The 24,605-nt window shown below is 60.7% G+C and overlaps 1 protein-coding gene across 11 annotated transcripts in view; it reads left to right on the top strand.

The window, feature by feature from the left end:
• Positions 1–24,605, top strand: part of MAD1L1 (mitotic arrest deficient 1 like 1) — a 319,758-nt gene that overhangs the window by 253,785 nt on the left and 41,368 nt on the right. For all 11 annotated transcript variants that reach the window (XM_036074189.2, XM_036074187.2, XM_036074183.2 and 8 more), the window contains one exon: positions 23,109–23,299. In XM_036074189.2, the coding sequence (XP_035930082.1) occupies positions 23,109–23,299 (191 nt within the window). The remainder of the gene's footprint in view (positions 1–23,108; positions 23,300–24,605) is intronic.

Below are 24,605 nucleotides of genomic sequence, written 5' to 3'. Positions count from 1 at the left end.
CCGTGCTGGACCCGCCCTGCGAGTGCAGAGACTGGTGGCCCACCAGCAAAGGTGGGCGTGTGTGGGCGCCCCGCTTGCCTGGGGTCACCGTCCACGGTGAGGGCCGCGTGTGGAAGCCAGCCTCTCGGTGGAGCGTGGCCAGGAGGGGGCTCCCGCCCAGCCCTTCCTGCCACAGCTCTGGCCGGGTCGCTGGGCCATCAGTGTCACTGAAGGGGCCTTCCCGACAACCTCCTCAGGCGGCTCATCTCATCCCCGTGGAGGCAGCAGGGCGCTAGCCACCCCTCGTCTCCCTCACTGTGCCGAGCCCTGCCTAGGACGTGTTCTCCACGTGTCTTCTTGGTTGGGGGTCTTGGACACAGCCCCCTGTCTGTCCCGTTTGCCTTTGCCGTCAGCCTGCCCTGGGGTGAGCCGGCGGGCACTCCCTGGGAGGTTTGGGGGTTTTGTTTTCTCAGTGTCAAGGAAGATGCAAACCCACAGAGACAGGCTGCTACAACAAACTTGGAATCGGGGAAGTTGGTGGGCGGGGGGTTGAAGGGTGAGCAATGGTGGAGCCAGGAGCCTGTTGGAGCTGTGCCCCGGAGCCCCCATGGCCGGAGGTGGTGGCGGGGGGCCCCGGGGGCAGAGGATCAAGGGTGCTTGCCGGCAGGTGTAATTACAAGCCGTCGGCCCCCAGGTCCTCCACCCAGCACCAGTGGTTGGTAGTGGCCTCTCGGACCCCAGCAAAAATGAAAAGAGGAAACAGAAAACCAAGGTAGTTCTCTTAGAGCCTGCGTCCCAGAGAGCAGGTCCCACACGGGCAGGGCCCTCCCCAGGAACTTGTTAGGGACCCAGGATGTTGGGCTCTGTGTCAGGCCTGCTGGGTCAGACATGCCTGTGGCCCACGGAGGGTCCGCGGACGGGAACACCGACGCGAGCACAGAGGCGGTGCGCATGGGTGCCTCGACCCCGCCCCAGCCCCCCCCCACCACCACAACACCCTCCGGACGGGCTCCTGGTGCGGGACCTGACACCAGAGGCCCTGGCAGACCAGGCCTGTCCCCGGCAGGACCCGCAGAGTCCTCTGCTCACTGTGAGCAGGGGCCCAGGGCTGTCGGCCCTGAGGGCGAGAACAACACACGTGGGAAGAGGAAGCCCTCGAGGGATTGTTCCGGGACACCTTCAGAGAAGGAGAAGAATGTGTTGCTTTACTTTGAAAAGTGTTTTCAAAGAGGATACACGTGAAGTTCTGGAAGTTAAAAACACCAAAAGTGAAATGAAAATCTAAACAGAAGACTTACGAAATTGGGGGAGGTTATGTGAACAGGAGAGCAGAGGCCGGATGAAGGTGGGAGGGGTGTGGGGTGTCCGCGGCTTGTCTGGTGGCTTCAGGAGAGGGCGGGGACCCCGGGGAAGCGCGGCTGGCCGGAGAGAGGCGCCCCACACTGGGACGTGTCGTCCTGGGACTTCTGAACACAGGGACGAGGGGACCTGTTGCCTCCTGGGGAGGGAGAAGACGGGCCGCTCCATTCTCAACTGCGGCCCAGGGAGCGAGAAAGCCTCCAGGGGCGGGGCTCCCGGTGCCTGAGGGACTGGACGGCGGCTCACGGCCAGCCCCGCGCTCAGGCCTGTCAGGGAGGAATTCAGTTCCGTTTCCGATGTTCAACGTCTGGAAAACCCTACCTCGCCGTTCCCTCTCCCACGAGGCCTGTGGAGGATGCGGACCCATGAAAGGAGAGCAGGAGCCAGGGAGCAACACAGATACGGGAGGCCCGAGCGCCAGCCCTGGAGAGATGAGGAGGACCCAGGACAGCCGCCCCAGGGGCAGCCGGAGCTCAGGTTGAGACTGGTCAGAAGGTTCTGGAACCACTTCAGACAGATGAGGTTGCAGAATGTAAGGTGTCCAGTGTCTTGAGAGACGGTGTGGACCAGAGCTTTCCTTACCTGTGTGCCGGACTCCCGGCTCGTGGTTCCCACCGCACGGTCAGGGTGCTCCAACGTGGACACCCGGTAGGGAGGTTTGTCGAGTCGGTCATGAGTACCCGGAAAACAGCCACTGGAAAAGCACGACCGTCACCAGCTGCAGGGGAAGCAGGAAGTGTGGGGGAGAAAGTCCTGGTCTCCTGCCCGGCCCAGCTCGCGTGGCTGCAGTCAGGACAGCGTGGGGTTCTGACGCAAGCAACTCAGGGCATTGTGTTCTGGGAGAGGGCAGAGGGCGGTGGGCACCGCTTCAGCTGTCTGACCCAGGAGTGCCGTCATGTCGTGCTTCCTCCACAAGAGGACTTAGTACCCAAGTGACCGTCCAGTGGGTGCAGCCGATGCCCCGAGGGAGTGGGAGAAGCCTCGTCCTGCCACTGGACTCTCGAAGACTAAGACCTACCTGTGCAACAGAGTTGGCATAAAAACAAACCCTAAAGTTTCAGACGTGTGTGCAAGTCCGGCTTGTGAAGGCCGGTGCGTGCCAGCGCTCCGCTGAGGCACAAGGGCTGGTCCGCGAAGACAGAGGCCAGAGCCTCGTTGGGGATGGGCCTGGGGTGGGGGCTGGGGGGGTCCCGTGCTGGACGCGGCAGCGGCGGCTGGCCGACCGGGCGTGTGAGTGGGGAAGCAGGGGGTCGCCGTGTCCGTCCTCGGGGCGGGGGGTGACCACGCGGCTGCCACGGCGGGGGGAGGAGCCGGGCGCGTGGCGTGGCTGGGGCCGCCTCTGGAAGCTCGGTGGGAGCGGGAGCTCTGAGAACCTCCACTGGGTTTGCAGCCTGTGTTTGCCCACGGCCTCGTGCCAGGCGTTTGTCTTACGTTTGCAGGAGAGGCGGGGGCGGCTGCATGGCAAGTGTGGTCGTGGGACCCCAGCCCCGGGCAGCTGCCTCGGCCCCGAAGGAGCGTGTTAGAACAGCCAGGCGCCTCGCGGATGGCGCTTAAGTGGGTAGACAGCTGGCCGCTGCTGCATGGATGGGGCGCACAGACGGAGCATGGGGGTTAGACGCGGCGTCTGCGGAGGCCCTGTCTGCTCCTACCAGCGGGGCTGCAGGCCGTCAGCAGACGCGCCCTCCCCTGAGCCCCGTGCTGTCTGCAGTGCACACGGCCCCAGCAGCGCAGGGCCAGGCTGCTGGGCGGTGACCTGTGACCTCCCGCCAGTTGCAGGAGCCTCGGCACTTGCAGGCCCCTGGCCAGGTGTCTGGGTACCCCGAAGATGCGCCGTGGAGAGTGGGGCTCCGGTGGACTGCCAGCCACCAACAGATGCCCCCCGCACTGCCGCCCTCCACCCCCGGTCTCGCAGGCCAGGCTGCCCTGCCACCCGTGAGCGGGCCGCCCCCCACCCAGGCCTTGGGCTGTGCAGGCCGGCTCGCTGTGGTCTGGGCTCCGGCTGAAGGCCAGAGATGAGGCAGAAAACACGCACAGGGGCCCCCGCCCTCGGGCACCCCAGGTTAGCACAGACCAACGGACCTCGTAGGAACGTGACCAGTTCCCTGACAGATGACGTAAAGGGTGCTGACGGTGCAGACGGGTTCCCTCCTGCTGTGCACGGGACACCACCTCCGAGCTGGCCTTGCAGAGCGGCCCCCGAGTTCAGTGCGGGGTGGTGGCTCTCAGATGGAGCAGGTGCGCCATGGCAGGCGGCTGGACTAGCGGCGGGGGCCTGGCCTCCTGAGGAGCGCAGCTTTGCTGAACAGGAGAAGGACCCGTCGGGCTAGCCGGGACGGGAGAGGGGCCGCAGCCGCCCGCCCTCCCTAACCGTGCCCTCAGAGTTCGGGGGAGAGCTGGTCTGAGGTTCTGGTGGATCTTTGACAAAGGAATTGCTGAACAACCCGTAGCAAGGGCCCAGCCTCCTGGGTCGGCAGGAGCCTAAATCCTCAGCCTCCCCCAGCTGGCTCTTGGCTCCTCACAGGGCCCCCTGCGGTACCCAGGCTAGGCCAGGGAGATTATTAATTGCAGCTTAATTAGGTAACGCATTAATATTAAAATAACCGAATCTTGTCAGCAACACAGTGAAGGCGATCAAGTTTGTCACTGCCTGGCTGTGTGGGTGCAGCTGATCCCAAGGTGTCCCTGCGTGGGGGAGGGTGGTGGGGTCCAGGGCTCCTCCCTGGGACCCCGCTGCTCTGCCCGGGCACAAAGAGCAGCTTGCTTCTTCCCTCAGCCGCTCTGTCCTCTCTGCTGGCTTGTGAGGCAGCTCGTCCATGCCGTGGCCAGCGCCAGTTCAGCTGGCGGGGAGCCGGGGGGCCGGAGGGCCACGGGTCGTGAGTCCAAGAGGTGCCGTCTAGGTGCTAGCGTTCTGGGGTGGCTCCACAAGGCACAGGCCATCTGAATGTCTGCCGTCCCCGTGCCCTCGGCAGTGCAACCACCCAGACTTCCACTGGCTCGCACGTAGGTGAGGGTGGGGTGCTGCCACGGCGGAGATGGGGTGGACGCACCGTGGCCCCCCGAGGCAGGGGCACACAGTCCCGTTAGCCAGGAGCACTGGCCGCCCGCCACCTGCTGGACCCACAGGTGTCAGTGGGGCCTGTCCCTGCCCTTAAAACAGAGTGAGGGGAGAGCGTGGGAATCAGGGCCTCAGAGCAGGCCCTGGGTGCAGAGGGCCCGGGGAGGGGCAGACTGCAGCGGCTGGGCAGCTTCTCCGGGCCAGGGCAGGGGGCTTCGGCTGGGCTTTGTGGGCTGAGTAGGAGGGGAGAAGGGCTACTCTTCCAGGCAGGGGTCCTCCGAGCTCGTCCCCCGCCCTCACCATGTGTGCCCAGCCCCGTGTGGGGCCGCAGTGAGGGCTGCCGGCCAGGAATGCACGAGCCGGGTGGGGAAAGAAGACCGACGAGCCCAGAGAATCCAGGGAGCCACGTAGGGTGTCTCCAGCCACCTCCCACCCCCACCCCAGATGAGCTCTCCCGTTGTCCCCCAGGGGCGGGCCCTGGGAGCTGCAGGAGGGTCCCGGCCTCGGGCTCTCCTGACCCACCCGCCCTGCAGAACAGCCTTCACCCCTGAGGCCTGGCAGAGGTGGGAAGGGAGGGGTGGCCTGGGTCTCCGAAGCCACTGGCCGGTGCCTGAGTGGCGCACACGTGGGGTGGATCTGAAAAGCACCACGGAGGCTTTAAAACAGAGCAGACATCGAACCCGAGCTTCCAGAACGGGGTCAGACGCACCGGATACACCGATACCAAACTGCCAGACACAGTGCTTCTGGGAGCGTTAGCCCGTTTTCTCGGGGCCTGTTCTTGGTGGGGACGGTTGGGTCCCTGGTCAGCGCGAGGTTGGCTTCCTAAAAACTGGCCCCTGTCCCACAGTGTCCGCACGTGGCCCGTGGCTGCTTCCCCGCGGGTGCTGGTGCTACAGGGGCGGTTCTCACACGTGTGTGTGTGTGTACATGTGTGTGCGTGTGTACATGCGTGTGCATGTGTGCATACGTGTACGTGCATGTGTGCGTGTGCGTGTTGTGTGCAGCGCATCACGTCCTACCTGGCGCGTCCCCGGTGTCTGAGGACGGGTGCCTGCAGCGCCTTGGGCCATCCCTGCGTCCTCTGGGGCAGGTCTCTGTTCCAGTTTCCCCCTTTATTGGGTGGTTTTCTTTATATCGAGTTCAGGGAGTTTCATTTCCTAGCAGCGTCCTTCTCAGAGCAAACGTTTCATTTGCTCTCGGACAATGGATTTTCCTTTTACAGGAGTCTCATCTGAGAACCCTGCCTGACCCAAGGTCAAGACACTTTTTTCTTAGTTTTCTACCAAGAGTTTTTCAGTCTTACAGTTAAATTTGTGATCCGTGTAGAGTTGAGTTTTGCATACGATGTGAGGTTTAGGTTGAGGTGATTTTCGAGAGGGGTTCACGTGAACGTCCAGTTGTTCCAGCGTCAGCTGTGGAAAAGCGTCTTGTGCTTCCACTGAATTACCCTTGCTCCGTGGTCCTGTCCGCTGGCTGAGTTATGTGCGCCCCGTCTTCTGTCCCTCTGACCTATGTGTGTGTCTCTTCGCTGCCACCATCCTGACTGGTGGCCATAGCCGGACACTCATCATCGGTACCGCAAGTCCTCGGACTCGGTGCCTCCTCTTCACGAGCGCCTGGCCCGTCCCCGTCCCGCTGCCTCTCCACACGAACGTGAGAGTCAGCTTGTCTGTATCTACAGAAATCCTGCCGACACTTTCATGGGCATCCCTTTAAATCTGCAGATGAGCTTGGGGAGAATCGTGCTTCTAGGTGGTGAGTCTGTCCACCCAGAACATGATGTGTCTCCACTGACTCAGGCTTCCTTGGATTTCCCTCATCAGCGGTTCCTGATTCTCTGCACACACACCCACGAAGTGCTTTGTTAGAAACGTCCCGAAGTGTTTCCTTGTTGTTTTAAATTCTTGGAGTTACTGTGTGTGTGTGTGTGTGTGTGTGTGTGTGTGTGTGTGTGTGAGAGAGAGATCTTTGTGTCTAGAAGTATGGTTGGTCTTGTGTCCTGTGACCTCACAGAACCCACGTACCAGTTTCAGGAGGGTCTTGTTTGGATTTTGTTCATTTTATTCTTTGCAGTCGTGCCATTTGTGAAGAGGGACTGCTGTATATTTTCCCGTAAAGCCTGGGCGCCCGCGTTCCCTGTTCTTGCTCTCCTGCCTGGCTGGAGAGTGCGCTGCTGAGTGGTGGTGAGCACGGCCGGCCGCACTCCTCACCGCCTGGGCGGCGTTCAGTCCCTCCCCACCGCCCGTGCCCTGAGCTGCGGGCTGTGTGTAGATGCCCTTTGTCCAGTTGAGGAAGTCCCCTCTAAGCTTGCTGAGAGGGTTTATCGTGTTGGATGCTGAATTTTGTGTCTCCATCAATGGATAAGATGTCAGTGTGGAGGATTACTTGTGAAATTTTTCAATTTGGAGCCAGCCTTGTATTCCTAGACTAAATTCCTCTTGGTTGTGGTATGTTCTTCCATTTTATGTTGCTGGATTCAACTTGCTAATATTTCTTCAATAATTTTTGTGTCGTTGTTCATATTGGTCTGTGGTTGTCTCGTCCTGTCCTTGTCTAGTTTGATTATCAGCATAATGAATGAAATGAGTCAGAAAATGCTCCTTCCTCTTCTGTTTTCTGGAGGAGATGGTGTCAAATTGGCATTCCCTCCTCTCTGGCTGTTTTACAGACACCTGCGGGACACCCTCTGCGCCTGTAGATTTGGGTCGCTGAGGGTTTCTAATAGTTACGGGGGCCACACACAGTTTGTATGTTGAGACCCTCCTCCCCAGTGTGATGGTGTTGGGAGGTGGGGCCTTGGGCGGTGATGAGGTCATAAGGAAGGGTGGGGCCCCCATGAATGGGACCACTGCCCTCAGAAGAGAGACCCAGAGCGCTCCCTCGCTCCTTCCACCACGTGAGGACACAGCAGATGCTGTCTGTGAGCCAGTAACTGGACCCGCGCAGACCCCAGATCTGCCGGCGCCTTCATCTCAGACTCCCCGGCCTCCAGAACCGCGAGGGGTACAAGCTCGTGTTGATGAGCCAACGCCGTCTGCAGTGTTCTGTGACAGCAGGCCACGTGCACTAAGACCACGGGAATATCAGCTTATCTGGTTTTTCTTGGGTCAGTTGTGGTAGTTCGTGGGTTTTTGTAGGAATTGGTCCTTTATGTCTAAGTTGTGAAATTTACCACAGGAATTGTTTGTACTATTCTTTTATTAATTTTATCATCTCACTGAGTGTAGCAATTACCCTCTCTTTCCTTCCTGATTTTGGTAATTTGTGTCTTTGCTTTTTTTTTTTCCTTTGTCAGCTTTGATGAAGATTTGCGCATTTGATCAGTCTTTCAAAGGCCTCGCTTTCAGTTTCATTGATTTTTCAGTATTGTTACTCTGTTTTCAGTTTTACCGATTTTTTGCTCATTTCCTTGTTACTTCCTTTGGTCTGCTTACTCTGACTTCCTCGTGTTCTTTGTTTGGTTTCTTAAGCTGGAAAGTGAGATTGCTCATTTGAGATCTTTTTTTGTTTTCTAAAATAAGCATTTAATGCTATAAATTTCAATCTGAGTACTGCTTTAGCTGCATCCACAAGTTTTAGTATGTTGGAGTTTCATTTGTGTTCAGTTCAGAAATTTTTCAAATTTCCTTTAAGATGTTCTCTGTGATTCATACATTATTTAGAAGTGTGTTTTTAATTTCAGAATGTCTGGGGATCTTCCAGGTGGCTTTCTGTTACTGATTTCTGGTTTAATTCCATTACATTTAGGGAACACACTTTGTATAATTTGTTTTTTAATTCAGGATTTTTCTGATGGCCAGTACTGAGCGATCTTAGTAAATGTTCCGTGTGCACCTGGTAAGAAGGTGTATTCTGTCTGTTAATCAGTGTGTTTACACCATTTATATTTAATGTAGTATTTTAATACGTTTGGAGTTAGGCCTGCCATTTATGATTAGTTTTGCTTGCTCTCTGTGTTTTATTACTGTTTTCCTATTTCTACCTATTTCCAGATTCTTTGAACATTTTTTAGTATGCCATTTTGATATATCTTAGGGTTTTTTAATGCATTGTATCTCTTTGGACATTTTTTAAAGTGACTTTTCTAGGGATTGATTACAGCACACGTGCTTACTTCTCACAGTGCCCTTGCATCTGCTGTTTTACCTGTTGGAATGTCAAGGTCTTACTGTGACAGGCTTTCCGCCCACCGGCCCCCCGTGTGGTGGTGCTCGCAGGTCATTTTCCGCACATACGCCGAGAACCTGCCAGGAAACGTTACAGTTTTTCCTTTGAACTGTCGTACGTATTTTAAAGAGCAAAAGAGGAAAAAAACAGTTCAGGATTTTTACCTAGACATTTAGAATTCGTGTTGCTTTGTCTTCATTCCTGAAATTCCAGGTTTACCCCTTTTATCTGCTCCCCGGGTGTTTCTTTCAGAGGACACGTGCTGGTACCAGGTTCTCGGGGCTCCCCCCACGTGGTGACCCCATCTTGCCTTCACTCCTGAAGGACACGCCTGCTAATTCTGGGTTAGGGGTTCTATCAGCATTATGGAAATCGACATCGCTTCTCTACCTCTGGTCTCCATGGCTTCTGATGAGTCATCTACAGTCATCCGGATAACCTGCCCTCAGTGTAAGAGACACAGAGCGTCAGAAACTCAGATCGCGGATAACGGTGTTTGTAAGTTAAAAGTGGGGGACAGGAGAGCAGCAGCATCTGGGGACAGGGGACCTGTACACCGATATGCTCTCTGCAGCCGGTTTCAGTGGTAAATGCTGTTTCCGGGTGGACGATGACACACGAAGTCTGTGTGGGGCATCTGTGCAGTCTGGCTTGGCGGTTCTACCATCTCTGTCATCCTGGGTCAGCACCTGTCGGCTGTGTTGTTTCCTAACAGGTTAGTATTTTTTTGGTTTTTCAGATGCTGCTTAATTTTGGATGTTTTCTGTAGGTTTTGAATGCCATGTTGGGAGATTCTCGGTCTTTTTGCTGTCCTGTGGAGAATGTTAATCCTGGTCGGTTGGTTTCAGCAGGTGGACTGAGGGGACAGTCCCCGTGCCCTCTGAGCTGTGCTTCCACACCCGCTCAGTTTCAGGACCCGCACCACAGTCTCCACGGCCCGTGTGGGTGCCAGGCATGCCCCCCAGAGTCCCCTCTCCTGATCCCCCCCAGTTTCTGCTTCCCTGAGGCTCTGGGCCGGAAACCCAGGGCTTCACTTTCCTTGCTCTGCTCTGTGTATTCCACAGCTGCATCAGCATGAAGGCCAGCGCCATGGGGTGAGCTGGGACAGCAGCTGCGATTCACCCCAGTGTCCTGAGGTCACGGCTCTGGAGGGCTAGGTGCCCGCCCAGCTGCACCTGCCCCTCCACGGGGTTACCAAGGACCTGGAGGAAAAGGGGATGAGAAGAGGAAGAAAGAGGGATTTCTCCTACCTCCTTCTCTCAACTCTGCACCCAGTGCTCGCTCACTGCATCCAGCCCAGGCTTCAGTGCCTGTCGTCCGGGGCAGGGTGGGGGACGCAGCAGGACCCAAATAAGCAACAGCAACCAACCTTGGCAAACTCAAACTGTAAAGCTCACCCAGTGTGAAGGAGGTAGCCCCAACAGTCCCATGATTGTTGCAGGAGTTGGAGCTACAATCAGGAAGCTTCCAAAAAAGACATCTCCAGGCCGGGTGCTTTCCCTGGTGAATTGTACCAAATGAAGAACAATTAACACCAGCTCCGTACAAGCTCTTCAAGAAAAGTGAAGAGGGAGCGCTTTCGAACTCATTTTACGAAGCAAATATTATCCTAATTTGAAAACCAGTGACAGGACAGAAAATAGGACCTATAGGCATTTATTTTTGTATTCCAGGATTCAAATATCCATTGATGTCATCTACCGCATCAATGTGATCTAATCAACTGATGGAGTAATTTGACAAAACTCAACACCCAGGAAAACTCAGCAAACTAAATAAAGAGGGGGCTCCCTCAGCCTGACAAAGAGCGTCTGCGAGCACCCCCACACCAATCCGTGCTTCCCCAAGACCAGAAATAAGGCAGAGGTGGTCTAGCGCCCTGAGTAAGCACGGAGGAAGTCCCGGTCTGGGTCACCAGGGAAGAGCAGGCATAGGGACGCGAGGGGAGGGAGCAGAAGTGTTCCTCTGCAGACGACTCTCTGGGTATAAAACCCCAAGGAGTAAAACCAAACACGAAGCCTGGTGAAGTGAGTGTGGCACAGATGGTTGTGATCCAGTTGATCTTGCATCCTGAGGTGGCAAGACCCCCGAAGGGTCCCTGCTGCCCACTGAGGGCCCGGGTCCGCTGCAGTGCTCGGCCGTGGGGCCGGAGTCCGCGTCCTGCCTCTGGTGACGTGTCTCCCTCCTGCCACTTGCAGGAACGTGTTTGAGGTCCGTGCATCTCGTCGTGTGCGTCACCGAGTAGCGTTCATGGTCGGACCTCGCTTTGTTTAGGCTTTCGTCGGCTGGCGGACGCTGAGGGGACGGACGCTTCTTGGCTCGTAGGAATGTTGCTGCCGAGGACGTGGCACCATGAGGTTCTGTGTGCACATAGCCTCGCACGGGGTGGGAGTGGAATCGGGGTCTCTGGTTCTTGGGGTGTGATGGGGGCTGGGTTACGTTTGACCTTTAAGCAGCTGCCAAGTTGTTTTCCAGAGCGGCGGCAGCATCTCAGGGTCCCTGTCAGGGCCCCGCGTGCCCCTCGTGCTGCTGATTCCCTGGCCTCCGGGGCGCGGCCGTCTGCTGGGGTTGGGTCTCCCCGACGGCGAGCAGCGTCAGGCACTTTCCCACAGCTCATGAGCCGTTTGCACATCTGCTCCGGTGAAGTGTCCCTGTTAGTCTTCAGCCCGGTTTTAGAGTATTTGTTTTCTTGTGATCATTTTCTTCATGCTGCCTTTCAATAAGCGAAAGTTTTAAATTCTGATGAAGTCGAATCTACTCGTTTTTCCTTCTGTGCTTAGTTCTTTGTCTAAGAAATCTTGGCTTGCCCCGGCGTTGCCATCTCCCGGTTTCTTCTAGAAGCTTTTAGACCCGTGTTCTGTATCAAACTAACCTTTGTATGTGATGTGAAGGAGGGTTCAGCATTCATTTGTTCCTATTCAGAGGTCCAGGTGTTCCCAAGACACCACCTGTCTCCGACCCACCTTGCCAAGGGCTGCAGGAAATCCACCGGGAGAAGCGCAGATGCTCATGGCCGTGGCTCAGAGCGCTGGCGGCTGGACGCTGGGGGGCTGCACGTGGCTCCTGGGGAAGGAGCTGGGGGGCCGCCCGCGGTGGTGGTGCATGCTGCCCCGGAGGGCTTGCTGCACAATGAACACGAACACTACTCGGGCTTCTCGCCTTTTTTATGAAAGCGAGAAAACCCTCTTCGGGTTTCTTTCAGCCTGCGCAGACAGGACCTCTTCTCACAGGCCGTTTGCCAAAGTGGAGGGGCAGCACACGGACTGCGGGCCAGTCTCCGTGGTCTGGATGACCCCCGCCAACCTTACTGTTTGCATTCCCGTGTCCATTTCTGCGTTGGCTTGCCGGCGTCGTCCCTGCTTCTCTGAATGGTCCAAGCTGCCTCCTGCCTCAGGCCCTTTGCACGGGCCGCCTCTTGCCTGCCTTGTGCTCAGCTTGTGCCCTGGCTCCCTGGAGGTCTGCTGTGACCAGGGCCACACTGCAGCCCCCCTCCCAGCCCTGCCTTCTGGTGCTCCATAGTGCTTACAAGCTCTGGAGACCACCCCGCCCTGCTGATGTGTGTTTTTATCTGTGTCCCATATGGGAACGTAACTGCCTTAGACCTGGGATTTTTATGTGTGTGCATGCTGTGTGTCCTAAGCCTAGAATGATGCCAGGCATGCAGTTCACTCTTGTCACATCCTCGTTGGGTGAGTAACTCACCAGCCCTTCTAAAGTCCCTGTCCCTGGGGCCGCTCACTGTGAGGGCTCGGTCCTGCCGCTGCTGTTGAGGGGCAGGGAGATCGTACTCAGACAGGCCTCTGTGGCGGCCACCCACACCCCCAGGTGCCCACGGCCACCGTGGTGGTCACCTGCTCCCACAGAGGTCTCATCAGGCAGCGCTGGGGGTCAGAAGTCTCGCATCAGGAGGCTGACAGCAAGGTGTTGGCCGGACTGCGTCCCCCGAGGCTCTGGGGGGCCCTGTTCCATTGCCGTTTCCGGCTGCTGGAGGCGGCTGCTTTCCGTGGCCCTCAGCCCCTCCCTGAGCCCCATGCCAGTGGTGCGTCCTCTTCAGACCTGCACCCTCCTACCTCCTCTCCTCGTAGAAGCTGCATGAGGACCCTGGGCCCCTGGACCATCTCCACCTCCTTAATTCACTCCCGCCTGCAGAGCCCTCTTCTGCCGACGAGCAGACAGCCCTGGTCCTGGGCATCGGGCGCTGACACCTCCCCACGGCCTCTGTCTTGGTCACTCACCTGTTGACCTTCGGGAAAACGTCCTCTCTCTGACTTCACAAGGTCGTTAGGACTCGGGGGCGTACAGGCGTCAGCGCCTGCTGGGGGCCCTCGACAGAGGCCGCGGACCCCCAGGCGGACGGCGTGGGGGGCCAGCCTGCTCTGGGGCCCCGGGAGCGTCTCTGCCTGCCCGTCGTGGTGTCTGAGGCTGGTGCGTATTGTAGTCCCGCGCGGTCAGGCTGGGGCGGGCTGGAGGCAGAGGCCGGCGGGACGGGCAGGAGGGGGCTCCTGCAGCCGGACCCGGGGAAGGGTGGGCACTCGTTCTGAGTTCCCACGCTGGGAGCGCACTCTGCACTGCGGCTGTTGTCCGGGAGAGCCCTGCTCCCCGCCGCGCCCAGCAGAGTTGAGCCGAGCTGGACTCTGGTCCTGGCAGCTTCTCTGCCCGCTACATACGCTCCGCCAGGTCCCTTCGCCGCTCTGAGCCTCACCTGGTGCTCGGCAGCTCCGTCGCAGAGGCCGCTTGGCCCGCACACAGGCAGCTGTGCGTCTCGGACGGGGTCGTGGGCACTGGGAGGAGCAGCCTGGCTCTGCGGTGAGCCCCCGGCACGCTGACCCCCGAGGCAGGCCCCTAGACCCCAGGGCTGCCGTCTGTCCCTGAGCGCGAGGTGCCTGCCGCCCGAGAGTGCTGCTTCCCTCTCGGGCTGCGCATCCGGCACACTCCTCACCCCACGCCCCACCTTCCGGGGAGCCCGGCCCTGAGGGCAGCCTGCGTCCTCGCCCCTCTGGATCGCCAGAGGGCTAACTCGCTGCCCCCCTGCCCACCATCTGTCTCCCTGGCCTTCCCTCCTCCAGACCCTTTGGTCTGTGAGCGGCTGCAGCCGCTGAGCCGGTTCCCATCCTCTTCCTTCATCCGCCTGGCCGCGTGCGTTAGCAGGTTTTAATAGACTGCCACATCTCAAAAGCAGGGAGAGAAAGAAAGATTTAAAATCTTGTCCTGCCCAAAGCAGACAGATTGACTCGAAAATGACTCGTCAATAAAAGATGAGCTCTGGGAGGCTCTTCCCTCTTCCGAGAGGAAGCGCACCTTCCAGGGACTCGGCTGCCGGGAGCCCGCTGTTGGAAATTAATAACGCACACGCCGTGCAGAACGGAGTAGGAGCGAGCCTGCCACAGCTGCCGGCCTCTCGCCTCCTCCTGCGGGCCCTCCCGCCTGGTAGCCCCAGGCCGCCGCTGCTCCGTGAGCCCAGCAGGTCACCTGCCTGGGCGCGTGTGGAAAGAAGTTGCCGGAAACTTGTTAAGCAGTGGTGTCCTCTGGTTTGCGTCTCAAGGGCTTTGTGATGGGCGTGCCTCTTGCATGCGTCTCCCGCCTGGATGGTTTCCGGCTCCAGCGGGTGTGTGTGAGCGCAGGTACGTGCACGCGTGAGTGTGCGTGTGTGAGTGAAGCCTCAGGCAGTTTGCTTCCAACGGTCTGACCCCTGGGTCCCCACGCCTGGACTGGAGGCTCGGTGACGCTCCTGGGTGTTCACACAGCGTAAGATGAGCTGGCCGTGTGCAGGGCGGGAGGCCTCCACGGGGTGCGCGTGTCCTGGCCCTCGTGGAGCCCAGGACCCTGCCCTGCTGGGGTGTGCGCTTCAGTCGGGAAGAAATGTACCCTAAACCACCAAGCAAGTGAAACCAAGTCGGAGGATTGTGAGCTTGTGCAGGGACACCGGGACGCTGGGATCCCGGAGGAGCCCCTGCCGGTGGCATGGCTGGGCGGGCTCGAACGAGCAACTGAGGCCGGACTTTGTACCTGAGGTGGCACCTTGTGTCCAGGGCTGGTTCCTCATGGCAGCACTGGCACTGCCTGGTGGGCTGCGGGGGATCCATCCCGCCCCGAAGTCCTGGCGGGAATGTCCGGCTTCTCTGCTCCCTGGCCGGGTGACAGTGAACAAGGCACTGACCTTCTCTGGGCCTGACCCCACATCTGTCAGCTGCCCGGACGAGGGGCCGGCCGTGGCCTTCCACCAAGGCTCAGCTGGTCCTCCACTCCCAAAAGAGGCAGCGGGGTGGGGAGCCTGGCGCCCGGTGGGGCGGGGGGGGGCATCCTCTGGGGCTTCGACTGTTCTCTGTTCTCCGTGGTGGGGGAGGGAGCCTTCCCAGGAATATGATATCACATGAGCTCCCGCCTGTCACCCCGGGACTCTCCCACCCCGTAATCTGGTGGGCTGTAATTGCTGGTGTCTTTTCAGATCATTTTTGTGCAAGGTGACAAGCTGCTTGTGGAGTGAGCCGTTAATCACACAGAGATGCCCCTGTTTGAAGGCTGGCACCGAGCTTACCCCGGGTGGGCGTCTGCCAGGCAGCCGGCGGTGGGCACACACGCTGCTCATCTGCATATAATTCCAGGGCGAATGTCTTCTCTCTTGTGTAAAATGTGCAATTTCCGGCCCAGCAGGGGAACATGGGCTCATAATGGAGAGACCTTGTCCCAGGGGCCCTCCAGCTGCAGGCGGCTCAAACGAACCGTTCCCTAGGAACGCAAAAGGCTGTGTCTAGTGGGTGGTAGGGGCCCGTCCGCCGGTCCCTTAGGCCCACAGTGGGGGTCGGCGGAGTCTGCCGTGGCCTTCATGGGAAGGCCTCCCTGAGTGCTGTGCAGGGAAGGGGGTGGGCGCCTGGACGCCTCTCCAGGCTGCCTCCCGGCCCCGCTCCTGGGATTTGGATTTGGGACGGGAAGGCAGCCTCCAAGAGGAGCCCATCAGAGGGAAGCCTGTGCCGCGTCGGCGTGGAGGCCCTGCGGCTCTTGCAAACATGTCCCAGGGGCTCGGCGCCCACAGAAGGCCCGCCTGGGGGCGCGGTCCAGCCGGCAGGCATGTCTCCTCCCCGCTGCTCACGGTCGGCCAGGCCCAGGACCCAGACCCACAGTCACAGCCCCTGTGGTGTCCGCTCCCACGGTTGCTAGTAAAATTGTATAAATATTTGATGCTTAATTATTAAATATTTAAAAATGTAAAAGTGAAATAGTTAGAAGTTACGAGCCATGAGTAATTTGGCCCCGAGCAGAGCCCACCACCCCCCGCACTCCCTTTCCCATGCACCTGCTGGGGAGGCCCAGGCCCAGAGGCGCTTCCCACGGAGACACCTCAGGCCCAGCCAGGCTCCTAGGCCCCCGGCCTGGTCCTGTGTGGTGGGGAGTGTGGACCGGGCACCCGCTGCACCACCCTGGGGTGGCTAGCCTCTCAAGGTGCGTGGGCGCAAGCTGAGGTCAGGCCCCTGCATTGCCTTGACACTCAGCCGTCCCCGGGACGCACCTCCTTACAGAGGCGGTCCCCTCCCTGGTCTTTGTTCAGCTGCAGGGACCAACTCAGAACACATTTGCTTTCATCCACATGCCCTTCAGATAGGTAGGGACGCATTTGGTGCCCCAGCTTCTCCAGACCCAGCACATCCACCTCAAACAGCTGCTCCCGTGTGGCCTCGTGGTGTGGTGCCACGGCTTGGTTCCCACGGGCGCGACCGCTGGACCCCTCCCCCCCCACGTGTCCTCCCGACACCGAGCGGGCGTTTCCCTCAGCTCCGTCACCAGCTTCTTGAACCCGAGGAAGCAAACACCCAACTCAGGACCTTGACCCCCCAGACCACGGCTCTCCCAGAGCCTGTTCAGAGCAGAGGATGGCACACTGCCCTTGCCTCATGCCCACTGCCAAGACTGGAGCCGGTTATGCCTCCTGGACCTTGGGAGGACTCGAGAGCCGTGGGCCAAGGGTGGCCAGAGCACCAGCTGTCCTTCTAGAACATCTGGCCCAGCTGCCGGTGTCCTGGGGGGCCCGTTGGCGTGGCTGTGTGCTGTCTGTCCTGACCCTCTTGCCCTGCAGGGCCTTGCCTGGGCACCGGACCCTTTAGTTTGGCCCGAGATAGCGGACAGGTCAGCCGCGGCCAGCACTGCTGGGTGCACAGTGGGCCCACCCCTTTTCTGGGCCTCAGCCTCCCCACAGGGGAGCCGGGCAGGCCGAGGAGACAGGCCCCACATCGGAGCTCAGTGAGCGTGGGGGGGTGGTAGGTGATCGGCAGCCTGCCGTCGCTGTCCACTGCTGTGCTCCTGTGTGGCGTGGACCCCGAGGGCGCGCCAGCCGCCATCCCGGACCCGTAGACCCCTCCAGGCTGCAGAGCGCGGTGCCGGGGATGCCCAGGGATGAGGGGCACAGTGTCCGCAGTCCAGGGCACACACGCCAGCCTCATGGCCTGTGGCCGAGCGGGAAGCCAGTTGTCCAGCCTCTTGGAAAAGTGCAGGACACACCACCCTGCCCTGGCCCCCGGGCCTCACCCCGCCGCCTCCCTCCAGGCGGGGCGGTCTCGAAGCCTCCCTCACTGCCTTTCCCACGCTGCCCTCGGAGCGGCCCTGACGTGCGCCGGGTTTAGAAACCACTGCCTGGCGCAGCCTGGGCTCAGAGGGCTTCTGTTGCTAATGGTGAAATATTAGTGCTGTTTGTTGTTGTTTAAGCCTGAGAATCTTAGCATTGGCTAAGTGTTTTTTATTCACTTTTCAGAAAGAAAAATGACTCTGTCCTGGGTCACCAAAGGGAAATTTCAAATGCTGCTTCCAGCTCCTAAACAAAGCGCCGCTGCAGGAGCCAGGCCTGCCTGCCTTTGATGGCTCGGCCGGCAGCCGGTCCCTGGTCCCCAGCCGGCTTCCCTGCCCTGGGCGCCCTGCCCTGGGCCCGGCCCTTCACGCCTCCTCTCCACTGCCCTCCCCAGCGCCCCTGTCCACACCCAGGCAGGCGGCCGGCCGGTGGGCCTCCCCGCTGGGGCTGGTCTGTTGGACGCGGGGACGCATGGCCCCAGCCCCCTTCCAGGGAGCCCGAGCGCGGGCGGGTGTGAAGGCAGCTTCAGGCCCCACTGGGTCACTGGTGCAGTTTGATGTCTTCCCGCTGAGCCCGTGCTCCCGCCCACCTCCCTGCGCAGGTGTGGACTGCAGATGTGGGTCCCAGACCACACCTTACTGCTTGGCTTCTCAGGAAGCAAGCTGACGGCATGGGGGCCGTGGCCCTCCAGCCCTTCCCCCGGGCGTGGGCCTGGCCGCGTGGGGCGGGGGGAGGGGGGGCAGGTATCAGCATTTGCCTCAGCAGCCCTGAGGGGCGAGGCCATCACCTGGGGGACAGGAAGGAGACGTGTGCCTCGGCTCCAGTCGGCCTCCCCACCACCCGAGGCAGTGAGGCCCCGCTCCCCCAGGTCTGCCTAGCTGCGTTCCTCTGTCTGCGTTCCGTCTGCGGAGATCTTGCCCACCCGACTCGTCCCCCGTGGCGGTTGCAGTAGGGAGCAAGGACAGACATGTGTTCCATCCGCCGTGTCCACAGGGGAGCCCCGTGTGTGTGTTACCTTTGTTTATACTGATTTTCTAGGGGTTATGATTTAGGATTATGCAGAAATGGCATTTTCTGTACTCCTGGCTCCTTGAGGTGCTCTAAGGATGGAGTGGGACGAAAGGACCTAGTCCTCAGCTGTTCTGAGCTTAGAATCTGCTGGAGAAATAACTGTGACACAAGGAGCTTTTAAAAATGCTCTGTTGTGTTACAATGGACAGTGTCACGTACCCCGAGAACCTACGACAGGAGACAGGATGCATTCCAGAGACGCGGTTTTGAAGCTGGGGTGACTGGGGGTCAGCTAGGAACCAGGAGGAGCTGCTCCAGGCATGTGCAAAGGCCCTGAGGTGAGGAGGGTGGTGGTGGTTCATTCAGGGCATGAAATAAAGCTAGTCAGGTGCAACTGGAGAGTCCGCGGCCTGGGCTGCTCGGCAAGGGCCTGATGGCTGCAGGAGAGTGTTGTGTTTTTTTTGTTAAGATTTTATTTGTTATTTGAGAGAGAGAGAGAGAGAAAGGGAGCGTTCAAGCGGGGGAGGGGCAGAGGGAGAGGGAGAATCTCAAGCTGACTCCGTGCTGAGTGTGGAGCCCAACACAGGGGCTCGACCCCACGACCCTGAGATTGTGACCTGAGCCGAAGTCAAGAGTCAGATGCTTAACTGACTGAGCCACACGGGCTCCCCAGGAGAAGGTTTTAACCCAGACCACGTCTTCCCTTCAGAGCTCAGACTTTCGTGCAGAGGGCCTGATCCCGCCACCAAGGCCACCCTGAGCTGACTGGTGGGAGGCCCGGGGCCCCAGCAACCTCGCATCCCGGTCCCAGCTCTGCCCTTTGTGGGGCTCCACCTCTCCCCCTCCAGCTGCTTCCGCTGTGAAGGGGCTGACTTCCCACAGGGCCGCCGGGATGGTGGCCATCGGATGGCCCCTGCTCTGCTGTCGGATCATCTGGACCGAGATGTGGGTCAGGGGAGCCCATTAACGGGGAGCCGCTGCCTTGAGAGGTCCCGGGATGGAGCTGAGGCTGAGGCGCTCGGGGCTGGCGATCTGTGTGTCCCACAGAACGGCCGCAGGGCGGGGCCGACCGGCTCTGAGTGGGCCTCAGGATCAGACCCAGGCACCTCGCGGGCACGCTCAGGCCACTGGAGAGGCGGGACGTGGACCGTCAGACCTGGGCTGCCCTCCGCAGAACCGTTCGCGTATCTGAAAGTGTCTCGTGTGGTCTTGTCTGCCTGTGCTTCTCGACAGCCCAGGGAGTAAGGCGCTTGGAGCAAACGGCTGCATGTCGGCAGCCCGCCAGAGCCGGGGGCGGCCCCTATCCCGAGCCCGGGTCAGCGGTCCCGTGGGGCGCAGACCTTGGTTGTCGCCACCCCTGCCCACCCAGCTCCCTGCACTTTCCCCAGCAAACTGGTAAGAAGGGGACTAGACCGCGTCGCGCCTGCACTTTTAGTCAGGCAGACACGCGGCCTCTGCCGGCCAGTGCCGCCGCGCGCTGGGGCCCCGAGAGGCTTTCTGCAGGGAAGGTCCAGCCGTCCACCCGTCTGCCTCTCACTTGCGCTCCCCACCCCTCCAGGGTAAAACCTTCCTCTGAATTTCAGACTGTGATCTGGCTCTCCAGAACTATGTGCCCATGACCGCTCCTTCATCCTGACGTCTCTGCTCCCGGGGCTGAAGCACTCTCTCCTGCTGGCCTTTATATAATGGAGAGATGAAAATCAGTTTATTTTTGTTCTGTGTCCTTCCCACGGGCTTTCCCAGCTGCCTTCTGTGACTCCAGGAGCAGCCAGGTGTTGGGCGTAGATGAGGAGCAGGGGGTGGAGGGCAGAGCCGTCCAGTGGCCCCTGTGGACATGGCTGGGGGCAACGAGCGGGACTGGGCATGCCAGGTCAGAGAGCAGGTGGCATGGCCCCTTGACCTTGGCATCCATCCCCGGCCCCCACCGCCCCTGCCCACCCTCCACGCCTGGGCTCTGGGGTGACCATGTCCTCTCTTTGGCTCCTACTTGTCCATTGCCTTCCTCGTCCCTCACCAAGGACTCTTGGAGAGCCTTGCAAAGGGCTACTGAGGGGAGGAGGGGTGGGGGTGGCCCAGAGAGGAAAGGCAGTGGTGGTGGGGGGCACATTCCCCCAGCCAGCGCAGGTGGAGAGCAGGGTTGAGGGCGGGGGGCAGGAGAGGGCTGAGGGCGAGGGCGAGTCTGGGCCCCAGAGTGTGGGCCTGGCCCCAGGCCTGAGTTGAGGGGCCCCAGGCACGAGGTCTCCATCCCGTGTCTGTGACGGCCGGGATGTGCACGCAGCCCGCGAGGTCTGGGGTGGGCGGTCCGGGATCTCTCAGCGGACCCGATGAGGCCACTCGCCTGCTGCACTGGCCCTGCCCGCGTGTGGTCACCACCAGCAGGCCCAGCCTTGGGGGTGGCTGTGGCGGGGCACCTGCGGCGGGTGCAGAGCTGTGGTCACCGCGGACCCTGGGGGTCTCGAACGCTCGGTCACTGGGACCTGGAGGAGCCTCCTGAGAGCGCCACGTGCAGGGCCCCAAACCCACCCAGAGGAAGGCGTCTCCAAGGCGAAAGGCACATCTTTTATTTATTTAATCCAAACTGTTGTGTGAATTATTCATTCACGTTTACGTAGGCCATTGAACAGCGGCGTAAGGGGTAGGTCAGGGCACCGACTTTGGTCCTGAATCACAGCCAGAACCCACGGCGGCCCCCTGAACTCGCTGCGTCAAGGCGCCAGACCCTGAGAGTCGCAGCCTCTCGCCTGACCCGCACCAGGCCTCCGGGTCAGAGGGGTCAGAGCCCTCTTTACTCCTCCGATGGGCCGTGTAACCTTGAGGCCGCTCCGCCCCCCCACACCCCCCACTCTCGCCCGTCAGAGGGGGACGTGGGACTTGCCTCGTGGTGTTGAGCGGCAGCGCGGGGTAAGGTGTGCGTGGTGCCTGGCACTGGGTGCCCCTCTCGGGGGTGGCAGGTGGCCTGGCTCATCCGCTCCTGACCCGAGCCCCGTCTCCTTGTAGGAGTCCAGGAACTGTGGAAAGGGGCTCTTACCTCCTCCAAGGTCAGGCTGCGTTATTACCGAAATTTAATTTTTCCCAGCAGACATCTGAGATCCATTAAAGGCAGGGCAGCCTCTGACAGGGGTGAAATATCACCTCAGAACCTCGGTCAGTGAATTTTTCCTTGTGGAATGGGTTTTCCTCCCACTAGCAGGTCCGTCCTCGGTGGGCTGGCCGAGGGACGCAGGGAGGAGCGTGGGGTCAGAGCCGCCAGGTACCCCTTTGATTTCATAGTCTGATTACTCGATTAATCAAGGGCTCCGTGCCCACGTCCCGAAGGAGAGGCTCTCCGCTCCAGAATAACAATGTCCACCAGGGCCGGTCGGAGCTGCGTGCTGAATGGGGCGCAGGTGAGGGCAGGGCGTGTGGCCCAGTGGATGGACACGCGTGGCGGAGGGGCCAGAGGGAGCCGTCCTCTGCTCTCAGGAGGCCTCGTTCAGAGGGAGCACGCAGAGCTGCACGCAGTGCAGACAAGACCCAGGGTCTGTGTCCATGAGCCCGGCGCCATCCGGAGTGTGTGGGGGCGGGGGGTCGTCGAGAGCTTGGCCTAGGACAGACAGCCCTCCCTGTGCCAGGTGCCCACGGCCAAGCACTGAATCCCCCCGGCCCTTGTTAGTAAAGCCGAGAGCAGGTGCCCTCCGCGTGGCCTTGCCGGACCCTGTTGGTAGCTGCTGCGGCCTGAACCCACACAGCGCTGCGGCCCCGTGCGACCTGGCTTGGGCCTCGTGACGCCCCTGGAGGCGGCTGCGTGCCTCACACACGCCCAGGGGCTGGGGACGCTGGGCTCGAGGCCGCGGGTCAGGACGGGCAGAGCGGCTGGAGGGTCTCCGGTGGGTTTCTTTCCCTGGAAGGCAGGCTCCCCGTCCCCTTCCCCTCCTCCAGGAAGTGACCCTGCCCGCATCCGCTCATGTGAAGCTCGCTGACGTGACCTCCTGCTCTCAGCCCCGCCAGGGCGCTGGTGGTGGGTGGGCCTGGGCTTCGGCCTGAGGACGAGGGGCTGCGGTCACTGTCACGGTGGGCAGGGCTCCGAGCCGGGGGCTTTCCCACCACCCCGTCGGCCAGCCGGGCTCCCGTCCTGCCCAGGGCACCGCCGTCGTCAGCTCCAGACGGGACCACCGGGGGCTCCTGGCTTCAGAGGCGGCCCTTGTGTTTGAGGAAAGCCAGCCTAGCTAATTACTGGGGGGATAACCGAGGTTTAATTACCGGGAAGGCACCTTGGGTGGAGCATCCGTGGTAATTGCTGTGTAGCCTGCTGACGGCTTTGCACTTGGCACGGCTGGTTTCTCCCGTACAACCATAAACTGTGCGGGAGTGACGGGCGGGCCTGGGGGCGGATGGGACGCGGGGGCCTGTCTTCACCTGGTGGCCTTGTCTCCGGAACATCATCAGGCATCTCTAGGGCATGTCCTCTCAAAGCCCCCCGTCCGCTCCGCGCTTCTCCATGCTGGCCCATGCGGGTGGGCATCCGGCCCCCCAGCAGGAACCCAGCTGCAGCCGTGCGTGGGGACCCAGGACCGGCGTCCCCAGTCGGTGACTGAAGTCTGCGGCCGGAGGGCCGGTGCACATACCCCCACGTCCCGACCTGGGACGACTTCCGTGTTGCTCCTATTGTCCCTCAGAAGGGGACCGGGCCGGGCGGGGGTGGAACCCGGGGCTCAGAGCCGGGAAGATGTCTGGCTTCCGGAGTCGCTGCTCTCCGTGGAGTTACTGTTTGTAGTTGAGGAACTTCATCACCACAAGTGCGGCTGCTTATCGGCTTGTTCTCTTCGTTCCGGACTGAGTGCCCACGTCAGGGCTTGCCGACGCAGGTGGCCTGTCCATGCCGGGCAGGACCCCGTCTCCTCCTCGACTCGGCCTGGTGATTCTGACCGGGGCCCCCTGCTGCCCCCCCGGACCCCCCTTCTCCGGGCTTGCAGGCTCACCCCCTCTCCTCTCCCCCCTCAGAGCTGAGGAAGCAGGTGGAGAGCGCTGAGCTGAAGAACCAGCGGCTCAAGGAGGTCTTTCAGACCAAGATCCAGGAGTTCCGGAAAGTCTGCTATGCGCTCACGGGCTACCAGATCGACATCACCACGGAGAACCAGTACCGGCTGACGTCCATGTACGCGGAGCACAAAGCCGACTGCCTCATCTTCAAGGTAGGACCTGCCGTGACGCGCCGTGCGCGCTGCTGGGAGCAGCCTCGCCTCAGGCAGGCATGGTCCGTGGGGCTGGGAGGGGGCGAGCCTGCTGACCCTCGGCCACCCACACCTCTGCCCTGCGGCCTGGGGCCTCTTGCGGGAAGCCCCAGGCCCCAATCTGGCCGCCTCCGGCTCTCTGCCATCCCCCTGTTGCTACACTGGTCCCGTTGCTGGGAGGGGCATGGCAGCGAGGGCCCGGGCATCCTGCACCAGCCGCGCTCAGGGGACGGCTGAAGTAATAGGCTGAGGGTCTGTGTTGGGCCAGGGAGACGGCCTCGGGGCTGGACCGTGGCCAAGGTCAGCATGCCGCACTGCAGAAGGATGGGAGAGGGACGCTGCTCGACCTCTATGGGACGCACCCTCCGGCTTGCTGGCGAGGCCAGGGCTGGGACCCCAGGCACATGGGGGGGCAGGTACTGCGCGGCCTGTGTTGGCCCCAGGCTCTCTCTGGAGATGCTGCTGGGGCACAGTGCCTGGCGGGGTGGGGGCTCCCACGGAGGAGTTGTGCCCGTGTGGAGGCCTGAGGTGTCCTCCGGGTTTCAGGGCTGGGGCGCTCACCAGGAATGAAGCACCTGCCTGTGAGGGGCGAGTGGGTCCCAGCAGCTGGGGGCTTACTGCGTCACTGGGGGGGCCCAGGGAGGCTGCCTGCCCGAGCTGGAATCTGGGTGAAAAGGGCTGGCCCCACCACCGCCCCACTGGCCTGACCTCCTGACCCGCCCTGCCGTGAAGACAGTGCCGTGGGCCCGGCAGGGTGCGGCGGGCGAGGCTGCGGGAGCCCAGGGTCGGCAGAGAGGCCGCCACTTCGCATTGCCACGGTGTGGAGTGGGCCATCCACCTGTCACTGCCCAGATCTGTAGAAACAGCCCGCTTTTCCTTTTCTTGTATAAGAAGGGAATAGCCTGTGTGTTGTACACGCTTCAAGCAGAATTCAATAGCAAATGAGATCCTTTCTGTCTCATTTCGTCGTGCGCTTCCTGGTGAACCCATGACCAGCCAGCCGCTTGCTGGTGAAGGTGCTGGCCCGCGCCAGAGGCGCCAGGCCTCAGGCTCAGGGAGGAGCCACCTCGGAGGCTGGCACCCAACCCCGACCTCCCTCCTGGCCTCCTTCCTTCCTGGCGGCCTCTCCTTCTCCTCCTGAGGTCAGAGCTGCACCTCAGCCTGGCGTCTGCCCCCCAGCATCTCCCAACGTTTCCTCCCAACTCTCCTGCCTTCTTGGGTCACGTGTATCTGTTTTTACGTTTCTCGAAACCCCTCATTTGAATAA

Source organism: Halichoerus grypus, chromosome 6 (assembly GCF_964656455.1).
Source record: "Halichoerus grypus chromosome 6, mHalGry1.hap1.1, whole genome shotgun sequence".
NCBI lineage: Eukaryota > Metazoa > Chordata > Mammalia > Carnivora > Phocidae > Halichoerus > Halichoerus grypus.
Note: the sequence above shows the minus strand (reverse complement) of the source record. Positions and strands in the feature narration are given on the sequence as shown.